Here is a 12444-nt window from a genome sequence, read left to right as displayed (position 1 = left end):
GAGGTGTACCGATACCACTTTTTAGAGGTCAATCCCATCCTATATTCAATAGATATCCCGATTACCGATCCGATATCATATCTAATTTTGTATTCTGTAAAGATACCAATGGTTTTAATTTTTAATATACTTTTTATTAGTATAACAACTATAATTTAACTTTACCATAACTTATGTCATTTAAATATATTATAATGATCAGTTATAGTTTATATTCAATTCAATTGCAATTCTAAAAGTATATAAAATATTTTTATTGTTAAATCACTTTTATATAACAAGTAATAACATTAATCTATATACATATTAATTAATAAACAATTATATTATGAAATTTGAAATAAATATTTAAAATAATATTTAACATTAATATAGCGAAGATTTCTTTTCTTTTTAGTAATACCAATATTTCCAATTTATCAGAGGTCAGCTTGCGGCGATATTAACTGTCAATATCACCAGCTCACTAAAAACAGATTCTGAAGAGATTATCGCATACTTTTATAAACAGAATGTGCAAAAAAATAACAATATGGTAGAATGTTTATTAATTAAATATTATTATTAAAAAAATATACATAAAAATGGATTTCGATTTTATTTATAAAAATAAATGATTTTTTATAACATTTTATTTTTGTTAAAGAAGCCATTTTTATATCGGATCAAATTTTATAATATTGACTGATAATTGATATTTTAAAATGGGTGAAATATCGGTTCGATAAAAAATATCGACACATCCCAAATATATTTTATATTTAATTATTTTAGCAAGTTCTTACTAGAGGAAATATTTAAGCTACAATTGATATATAACATTAGATAATTTTAAAAGGCTCTTAATAAAATAATTATTAATAAGGTAGAATTTAACTTTATTAGTTACTTTTATTTATTTATGATATAAGTAAAATTTTATTACAGTATTTATCTACAAAATTTAATTAATTTAAAATACATTAAAAAAAATTGTTATATTTTAATAATTAAATAATATAATGTTGTATATAATTTTCATATTTTTTATATATAATTAATGATTTTGCAAGAAATTTATTAAAAAAATTTGAAAAGAGATTTAAATGATATTTATATATATATGATATTACAAATGCAAGAATTAATAAGTCATACTAGAAAATAAAACTAATTTAAAAAATACAAAAATATCACAAACAAGTAATGATAAATACTTATATAATGAATAAAATAAAACTAGTATTATTTTTTTTTTAGAGATGCCATTTAGCCATATACTCCGAATATAAGCTATATTTAAAACAACACAAAAAATAACCTGCAAATTCTAATAAATCATTTGATTTTATTTTTTTTCTTATTTGCACATTTTCAACTCCCATTAAATATACTACTCTCCCTTCCCTGTTTAAGCTATTAATGGACAAAAATTAATATTAAAATCCCTGGTTATTATAATTAATTCATCAATAAATATTTTATTAATTATTATATGTGTAATACTATGTTCTTCACAAATAACTAATAAAAATTGTATTTTATAAACTATTCTAATTTAATTGGTAATGATAATTTGAAAGTATCTTGTATTTAAGTTACTCTAATTTAGTAAAAGAACAAGTATCTTTTATCTTGTATCTTTTTGATATTTTGAACAAGATGCTAGTATTTGTATCTAAGATTCATTTTTTTTATAAAGAATCTGTATCTGTATCTAGATTCTTTTTCCGGAGGACCTGCCCAACTCTGAATAATATCCCATGTTTTATTTATTATTTAATTCATTATATAATATAATCAGTTTCTTCAGGACAAAAAGTGATCTAAATATTCATTTCAAGCCAAATATATCAGATTTTTGGTCAATACACAAAAAATATATGCCTTCCTTTTTTAATTTTGAAACTATTAGTTTTTCTTTCTGCACACATTATGCCATTTCTTAAATTAATAGATTACGATGTTAACGCCATATATTATTAATCTATACGTTGTACATGAATGCATGCCTATAATTGTAAAAAAAATTAACTATCAACCTTTTCTTTGGTTTACGGGTGTAGTTGCTACACTTTATTTTATTTATTTCAGGCCACATAATAGTATAGAAAATTACAGTAATTTATAATTTTACGTTTTAATATGCTTTATAAGAAAATAGGCAAAAGGAAAATAGAACAAACATAAATCAAACTAGTATACAGCCAGGAAGTATTTAAAGCTTAAAAAAATAATATATCAATTATTTAGATATGAAAATTTGGACTAATCCTTTCGATAAAAGTGCTACAAAATAACTTCCCAATGACATCAAGCTTGCCAATAACACTTGAATTTTCAGGTGGTGTTGAGCTTTTATTTGATAATATCAAATCATTAAACATCAATTTACCAGACACAAATTTAAGAACATCAGATTGGTCCATGCAAGATTTAATTAAATATATGAAAGATAATCTTTTAAAAGAGAGGCCTGAATTTTTTGTTCAAGGTGATAATATTAGACCAGGAATTTTAATTTTAGTTAACAATGTAGATTGGGAGTTAATTGGAGAATCAAATTATATAATAAAACCAAATGATATTATTATGTTTATATCAACTTTACATGGAGGATAGTTTTGTCAAAATATATTTTAATAAAAGGTGAAAATTATCATAACCTCTTAGAAATTTAAATATATGCATTTTATTTTAAATTAACATATGAGAGGTGATGCAGGGTTTAAAAATTTCTCAAAAAAAAATATATAATTGTAATTGAGTAAATATCAGCAATGCTTTGTTTTATAACATTTCTTATTTTTGGCTAAATTTTATGTGTGCAAAATTATTTAAGTTATGTTCATTATTATACATGTAATACAAAATTTTTAAACTTAGGATAAAGATCACAAATTCCTCTGTTACCTTAATGCAGCATTTTTTAATATGAAAATTTATAAAAAAATCCTTATTATAAATTTTTTAACAATATTTTATTAATTAATAAATTGTCAATATACAAAATTTCACTGATAATTTTAATACTAAAAATAAAAAAAGGCTCATTTATATTAAAGCTAATTCTAGTACAATATTATTGTCATAATTTTTTTTACATGCTGATTTTATAAGAGTGCATGTACAAAAGGCTAACTTAATTTGTGATTAATATTTATCTAGTAAAAAAATACCCAAGTATCTCTTTAATATTTGATTTTAATGTATTTCTTTAAATACGCTGTGATCAGAGACTGGCAGAGGTCAAATTAAGATTAAGCCAAATAGATATACTAATTTTTTTAAAGAGGTAGGGGTAGATTGGGGGGAGTGGGATTTGTCTAACAAATTTTCTATTATATAGACTGGTTTTGACTATTGTAGCAAATAATTGTTTTTGCTTTATATTGGATACATATTTCGACATCCTTGTTTAAAATAAAAAATAACATGAAAAGATCAATATGCCAAATAGATAAGAAAACAATTAGTAAGTACATTTGTATTTAAAAAAGTGGGAGGGAGTACCCTAAATTGTCATGATATTGATTCAACTTGACCCCTACACTATTCTGATTTCATTGCATCAAATTCTCACAAGATTGATAGCACTGTTAGGGAAAAAACTCCCCACCCTCCCCCTTCCACACGAAAATATTCGATTATTATACCGGTATCTACTTACTGAAAATTTCAATTATATATGATTAAAAAAAGTTTTTAAAGGTTTTTGGTTATTTGAAAGTTTCGAATCCCTGAAAAAACTCTACCAAAAAAGCTGCGGAATTAAAAAAATACCTGGAAATCGTTATTAAACATTATTTGGGGTGCTTTTATAATCTCATAATCTACTCATAGGGCTAGAATCGGAATATCGCAACAATTTACGATTTCGTTTTTTTGTTTATATGATTTACATATTAGAATTTCTACTGGAAGAGGATGTCTGTCAGGGATGAATTACCTAAAATCTATTTCATTGAATCCTGTGTCAATGATAAAATAGACAAGGCATTAAACTTATTGTACCACCTTTCCACCATTCACATATTGAGTTTGTTTAAAGTAAATCGATTATACTTAGACCAAACAAATAACTTTTGCGAGGGTTGGAATAATATATTCTACCATGTACACCCACATCCTCATTATGGAAACTAATTATTAAAATCCGCCAATCCATAGCCATTATAAAAATAGAACAATGGTCATTAGGAACCATTATACTAAAGAAAAAGAACCAGGGTAAAGTTAGAAAACTTTTCTAAAAAATCCTGTGGAAGAATATATCCAAGGTATAAGAACGATTCCTAAATTTTTATAGGCCACTGGGAACAATTATGCTCGTTAATTATTTTGGAATGATTTTTATATTTTGATTTATAATATTGTGTTGATTTCAATTTTTTACATAATTTTAATTAAAATTAATTTACTGTTTCAAAAATCTTACATTATGCATAATATTTATAGTAGAGACTTGCAAAGGTACCATTTACACGGCCCTGTAATAAAAATTTCGGCCAGTACTAGATTTTTAAAAATATATAACATTTATTTTTTTAGAAAATAATGGCGATTTAAAAATACGGCCTGCTCGGGTATTTTTTAAAAATAATAATATTTGGTTTGGATCGGGTATTTAAAAAATTTTTTTTAGGGACAGCCCGAGTATATTAAAAAAATTAATTTCAGCCCAGGTATATTAAAGAAATTAAAAACGCAGCATATTTTATAGACAATAAATTTTCTAAATGAAAAAAGGAAAATTTAGAATCTTATCAAAATTCTAATAGCCTACGCGGTTTTTTTTTCAGTTTAATTTTTTTCCGATTGAAAGTTTCGACCTACAAAATTTTTCAGGCACTAATATAGCTGAAATTTGCTTTGAAGGGAACAATTTAATATATAAAAAAATATTATTTGTACTACTGAGTAGTGATAGTGACTAAAAAAAAATTGACAATTTCTAATACCAAATAATTTGTAAAATTATCAAAAATAAATTATAGTTCCTGACTAATTATGAAGTCCTATATGAACATTTGAAAGTCACATTGATCAAACAATTCAAATGTCCTTCAGGTTAGAAATTTGATCTTGGTTAATTGTAACCTGTTCTACTTTGACTGGAGCGGGAAAAAATAAACCAAAAGATCGTTGGCATTCCCGATAGTCTAAATTTATAATTTTTATCAAATTCATTTTGGCGAAGAGTCAATTAAATTAATCTGCTTTAGAAATTTGAAACCTGCATTTAATGGACCTCACTATCGAAATTTCACAGTTATTTGAAGAGAATTGGGATGCAAAGCTTCTAATTAGGTTCGAATGACTCAATACGATCCAAGTTAACATTATACTTTGATTCATCGCATAATATAACATTATTCTAGAAAGCCAAAAAATTTGTCCAAGCTCGACCTGAGTCCTTCTAAATTTTTTATTTGAATTTTATAATATCCAAAACAATGAAAAATTATGAGTATCTTAAATATTTTTATGATCGCCATAATCTAATCAATATTTATATTAAGTAGCGTTTTATATAAATTGGAAACAATACATTTTATATAAAAAGACTACAATTTATGTAATTAAATAACATAATTAATAGAAAAGCTTAGTATAAAGTCAAAAATGATTATAAAATTACAAAATAAGTTATACCATTATTGGAAAAAAATAATATAATATTAGTAAATCACAATTATATAAAGTCATTAATTTTTAATGTCTTTTATCAAATCCAGTTCCCAAGCAAAATAGCCTAAGTCCTATGTATAGGATGCTCAATCAGGGGGTTTCGGTCATTGAGATAAAGCTGAGATAATTGCACTTTATTATGTTTAGGGCTAACCTTTGACGTAGGTAGAATCCCTCGTTGAGATCCTCGGTCCTAGCAGAGATCCGTTTTTCAGCTTTTTAAATAAGGCCAGGGCATGATTGCCGAACGATGTTATAGCGATTAGTGGTAGGAATATATAGTTGGCAGGTAGCGATAGTGAATATCTAGCTAGTTTATTCGTCTGGCAATAGTATCATTGCATTTTGAATGCCTAATGAATCTGCTTCTACAGCGCTTGCAGTGCAAAGAGTGACGGCGTTTGGAGCTGATCAACCGATGGCGTGACGTAGTTCATCATTGCTTAGGAGTGGTCAAGTTTTCGCGATGGAAAAGCCTCGAGAAATACGTACCCGCTGTTTGCGGAAATGGAGAAAAGTATAAAATGGTAATCGGGTTGGCTCCTCGATTTAAGGTATGCAACGGAGTTGCCAACTAAAGACTTATCCCAGTCATTCTGTAGTGCCGATGAGGGCAGATAAATTAATGAGAGAGACTTCCATAGATCAATTGCCTGTAGAAGCTAGGGGTCAGGATGTTTTATGAGTGTGTGTATGATGGGCTAGCAAGACAGGTGAGAGGATATGAACACACTAACGGAAAGTGGGGAGGGCGACCTTATGCCAATGCAACCGGAGGTTGGTAAGGTAGCTTGTAATCAAAATTGATCTCCAAAAGATTGAGTATATCTTCTGTGAAGCGTTTAATCTTGAGCTCATGCGCAGCAAAATTGACATCGTATGAAAGATTCTTGACGATATGAGCTTATATAAAACTCTCAGGATTATAAGGTAGTTCTTCAATAGGAACAAAGCTTGGTGGGCTGGGCGGGATACTGTATCGCACATGAGGGATATTTTATAGGCGAAGAACTTGTTAAGGGACTAGTCTTTAGTTACCGGAGATCCGAGATGTGTCAAAGTGTTCAATGGTATATGATTGAACATAGGATCGTGGAATGATCCCAAGAGGACAATATTCGCTCTTGTCTTTATCAATTGCAGTTCCAAACTATCTCTCGCTGGATTTTATTATTTTGATTGCTTTCATAACTTCATTCGGTAGACCGCCTAGTATACCATCATCGATATACTGATTATGAAGATTTAGCTTTCATTGGTCATTTATGCCTTGTATTAGGCTATTAATGCCCAGACAGAACAAAAAGGAATTTAGTGGGCCACCTTGCTGTATTCCATCACTAGAAGGAATCAATCATCTCCAAATTGAAGATGCAAGGTAGCATAACAATCGAAGATAAATTGTCTATATTCTAGGTATAGTGTGTGGATAGGATTTAAAAATTCTCTACACCTTAGAGAGTTAAAGGGCGTTCGGATATCGTCGCTGGGGTCTGTTTGTATGGGTCATGTGAAAGGATACCCACTTCCACTTATTACATTGACCCTTAATTTATTCGGGCACAGGTGATTAGATAATGTGAACAATATTCTGCTTACTATTTGGCGATTATCTTTAAGCTTATGGAGAGCGATGAGTTTATTTCCGTATCGTGGAACAATTTTTTCCATAACGTCGCATTGTTGTGTGATGTAAGGTGCTGTTAGATCCTATAGAAATATTGGTTTAAACCCATCAAACCCAGGTGAGGAATCGCGTTTGAAGGAGAGAAGAGCCTTTCTAATGTATAAGTGGCTGCAATTAGAGGAGCTCCAGGGTAAGACGGTATTTCGTCCTTAAGATCGTGTGAGTGGTGTTTTAAGCTTGATAAGTTATCGTAGAGAGCCAGCTTATTGTCAGAGGTTGCCAGACTGGCGGATTTGACATTCAGGTTATCCAGTGTTTTAGATATTAGCCTGGTATTGGTGAACAGGTCACTTTTGTGATTTTTATTTTATCTGTGACATAACACTTAAAAGATGTGGAAATATGATTGATAGGTAAGGAATAGATAGTTGCATCCTTGATTTGCTGTGTCAGGTATTGTTGTTAAAAAACCCGATTTGGGTCAATTTTTTAAAACGGTCCGATTAAGATTTTAGCTAAAATAATATTATGTAAGCATCGAGATTTGGACAATAGATGACCAAACATTTCTGCCAGCTATGAGCAAAATCTTTAGACTTATTTAATGTTATTTTGGTTATAATCTTAATCTGTCGTTTTATTAAATCGACCCAAATCGGGATTTTTAACAACACTAGTGTCAGGGATTTCAGGGATTTTTGCTGGCAGGATTAGGAACTTGTAAGGTAGTAAAGGCAAATGACAAGGTGTATGGCCACTGTTTTACAAAAGAATAATTATTTATCAAGTAAGTCAAGTCTATGGGTTGTTTGTGAGGGCAAGGGAAGGGCATTAAGGGTTCGAGGAATAGCTGGTGATAAGATGGGTAGCCCAGATTGACGACACATGATTTTCTGGTTTCGATGAGATGGCAATAGCCCCAATTTGGTTACTTTAATAAGTTTATTACACAATGGGCAGTTATTGGTAGGTGCTGTGCTGAGGTCTGGTAGGCTCATGAATTGGAAATTTTTATTTGATTGAGAGTGAAGGTGAATATCATTATTCTTAAAATTCACAATTGTGTTTATGGCTAAATGTATGTATTGTTCTATAAATTAATAATCATATAAATAGAATGTGATAAAATGACAGTGACCATCAATTATATAGTCCATTTACTAATAAATTTAAAACTCTATATTGAATAATTCTATCAATAGTTGTTATATTGCCAATCCCAATATTAAATAGGCAATTTTGAGATTCTATTCTCAAATGAGTTTATTCTATGAGATCAAGATATGAAAGCTTTAATTGCAAAGATGGTTTCATAATAGGGTAATTGATTTATATCATTTTATTAATAAAAGAATTATTATATTGTGGGATTTATGATGGAGAGGGAGGAATACAGATGGTGAGTAGAACTAGAATGTGTATACTTGAACACCTAGATGCAATAGAGCAGTATAATATGCCTCAAAGAGGGCAAAGGCCCTTAGGTAATATTCGAGTTTGTGATCAATTTGGGTGATTGTTTAATGTAAAATCTCAAATTTATTTGATTGAAATGATTTATAAGAATATGATATTAGATAAGAGTGAATATAATGTTATTTTAAGTGGTTTTTAACTGATTAATATATATGTTGAGCTTAATTTTTAATCTTTAATAGCACGTTGGTCATAGACCTTCCCAAATGTGAGCGTACGTGAATTACATGAAGGCTATCCTTCATATAATTATGCCGATTTTTTACTCAAGGATATCAACAAACCTTGTAACCCAGATATGAAGTAAAAAAAGAGTGGTATTACACCCGAGTTATTTGTATATGTTAGTAATGAGTATAGCAAAGGAAGAAAAAAATGTAAGAATAAAAAAGGCCCTTCTTCCAAAAAATTATTTTTTATTTACTAAATTTTATTTGTAAAAAATTAAATTGGGTATTATTATTTGCAGGTAATAAATAAATAAATAATAATAATAAATAGAGAATTTAAAAAATGGTGGACAAGAGAAGATACATAATTTTAGTAAAAAAATTAGTAACAAAACATAGTATATTTATAGTAGTGATGTTAAAAGTTACTTTTGAAACATAACTAGTTACAGTTACTAGTTACATTGGCAAAAACATAACTAGTTACAGTTACTAGTTACATTTTTACAAAAGTAACTAGTTATTAGTTACAGTTATTTTCAAAAGTAACTAGTTACTTACTTTATACATCATTCATATGCGCATTATTTATTTATTGACATTTATTTAATATAAAAAATAACAAAGTATAATCAGTTATTAAATAATATACAATTTATTTATATAAAAAATATCGCAAAATTGAATATTTACATCGAATACAAAAATATATATTTGCATTGAAAAAAAAACATTTATTTTTCATAAAAATTAGAATCTAATAAATGTTTATTTGCTTTTAACAACAAATTAATTTCAAAGTTATTATCTAGAAGACGTGCTCGTTTATCTCCAAATATGAGCTTACCTAGACTGAACAAGCGCTCTACGGGAGCACTTGATGTTAGAACAACATTATATTTAATAAAGAGTAATTTTAACTTTGGAAAATCGTTATATAAAGAAAACGTGTTGTTATTAGATTTGATAAAGTTTTCTATAAGTTCATTATCCAGAATATTTTGGCGCTTTAGGTCAAAAAATCCAACTACATCAAGTGATGTTGGTTTTGAGCATGATTCATTCGTCTGGGATTCACTCTGAGGTATTAAGGTATTTATTAAATTTAAAATTTCCTCCTTTTTTGCTTTATTCCTTTCTTGCCTAATCCAAGGCCAGTCAGTTTTAAATAAAGGGTGAAGAATTGAAGCAATGATGTTGTCATTATCATAAAGATTATTAAACCTATAACATGATATTATTAATTTATAAATAATTATTTGATTTAAGTTACCTTTTTTCAATACTAGCTAATATAGTATCCTTTAGAGGTTGACAATATTTTAATACCTGCACATCTGCCATACATATAATTATTTGTGTTATTGTTGGGGTATAATAACCCAGATACATGTACTTTTCACCTTCAAGAATATCAATGGCTTTGGACACTGGTCGCATAATCTAATTTTTAAATTGTAAATTTTTATAAGACTTTAATTTAAATTTACACTACAATATTCTTTTATAAAATCACGATCATCTGATGTGAATCTACACAATTTTAATTCATCACATAATGAATCAAATTCCACAGGCACTTGATTTAAGAACGATAATATTTTGGCCAGGGATTTATAAAAGGAACCCCACCTTGTTATAGCGGGATATGGGAGTTGAGAATGTAATTTTTTTAAAATAAGTTCGGCAGATGGCCCAGATTTATTTTGGAGGTTCCACAAACGTTGGCATTTAGATATAGCTAAGTTATAAACTTTCCTATACCCCTCATTGTTTAAAAGTAACTTGTTGGCATCTTGTGTTGCCACTAAGTTTAATGTATGGCAAGAACATCTTCGATGCTTGGGAAGGTAGTCGAAGTCATTAATATCATAACTGGAGAGCCCAGAAGAAGACATTATATCTTCTATTGAGATATATTCAATATCAGAAACAGAATCTTCCTCCATTATAATAGATGGGCAGCTAAATACTCTAAGAGAAATAATTTATAAAGTAAATTAGTTAGGCATACCTAAACGCCTTTGAAAAGTTGCTAGCATTATCCGTTATTGTGCAGATATTTTTATTTTGGATATGGAACTCCTTAAAAACAGCAGTTAAGGCTTTGCTGATCGCATCATATGTATGCCTACCTTGTAGTCTTTGGCAGGCTAGAATAGCTGAACGCCTTTCCAATTTCTCCACATCAATCCAATGCACTGTTATACCAATATAGGAGCTATTATTAATATAACAAAAGATAACCAAATGTATTGTGCACTTTAGTAAAAAATAATATTTACCGATTAAATGCTGTCCAGCAGTCAGCTGTTGTACAAACATAATTAGGCTCTAACAATTTTTCTATTAGAATATCTTTCATTTGAACAAAATATTTTGATATTCTTGAGGTTAAGGTTTGTCTGCATATAATCTTCATATTAGGTTGCAGGGTGTTTATCAGCTCAACAAAATCTTCATCATCACAGGTTGTATATGGGTGATTTCCATTTATTATATATTTAATAATTTGTGAATCAAATTTATCTTTGCTGATACCTTTAAAATTTGATTTTCCACCAAAGTCAAGTTTAGTTTGTTTTAACTTACTTGATGTGGCTGAATTGTTTTTTTTATTATCTATGGTTTGTTTTATATTTACGGATTGGTTAGGATGCTTTCTCTATAGATATATGTTTTATATATATAAATATTTAATTAATATTAATTATTGTTATAAAGTTAATTCATTTAATTATTCTATATAATATTAATACAATTTATATAAACTTACAGAGATATGTTTCCATAAATTAGCTGTGGATGACTTAGATGCTGCAATATACTTTTTATATGGTAGGCATAAGAGGCATTTGACAATAATATTAGTATTATTACCAGCCTTGTGGTATTCAAAATATTTTTCAAAACTTGGCCAAGGAAGGTCATTTTTTTTTGCAATTATTGTAGGAGAAAGTATAATTTCTTCATCTGACTCAGAATCCATATCCATATTGTATTCTGTTTCTTCCATCTAGGAGATAAATATAAATAGCACTATCTAAATTAGGAATAGAATAATCAATTAGAGTGAAACATACAGTTCTAAAATGTGTCTTATATATTATTTGAATATAAATAAAATTCAGGCTAGACCAAAAAATAAATTTCAGAAAGCAATCATTTTTTTAAATTTGAGTCATGTTCTTATGCTTTTGTTAGACATGGTTCTTGTAAGTAATGATTAATAATTTAATTCTAAAATAATCTGTCTTTGTTTTTCCTTATACTAAAAAATTTTTTTTATTACGTATGATATGAAGTTCCAATGCTTGTTACTTGACGGAAAAAAATATATTGTGCTACATTTGTAAATAAATATAATATTAAAATTTATTAAATTACTTGAATTTCCTTACAAAATTATGAAGCCCAGCAGCAATGTAACAATTTAAGAAAAGAAAATCAATTTGAACGGGAAATTATAACAATCAGACATTTTCACAAAATATTAAATTA

At 28.2% G+C, this 12444-nt stretch overlaps 1 protein-coding gene across 1 annotated transcript; it reads right to left on the bottom strand.

Moving 5' to 3' along the window:
* Window positions 1-9642: 9642 nt before the first annotated feature.
* On the bottom strand, window positions 9643-11934 carry LOC135924669 (uncharacterized). Its single transcript, XM_065459763.1, has 6 exons — window positions 11720-11934; window positions 11229-11608; window positions 10958-11164; window positions 10434-10917; window positions 10217-10386; window positions 9643-10167 (listed from the first exon to the last, which is right to left on the bottom strand). The coding sequence occupies exons 1-6, from the start codon at window positions 11930-11932 to the stop codon at window positions 9678-9680; spliced, it is 1944 nt and encodes a 647-aa protein (XP_065315835.1). The 5' UTR covers window positions 11933-11934; the 3' UTR covers window positions 9643-9677.
* Between the last annotated feature and the right edge of the window lie 510 nt (window positions 11935-12444).

This window comes from Gordionus sp. m RMFG-2023, chromosome 2 (assembly GCF_954871325.1).
Source record: "Gordionus sp. m RMFG-2023 chromosome 2, tfGorSpeb1-WG-v2, whole genome shotgun sequence".
Lineage (NCBI taxonomy): Eukaryota > Metazoa > Nematomorpha > Gordioida > Chordodea > Parachordodidae > Gordionus > Gordionus sp. m RMFG-2023.
The sequence above is the reverse complement of the archived record's forward strand: the minus strand, read 5'-3'. Positions and strand labels throughout refer to the sequence as shown.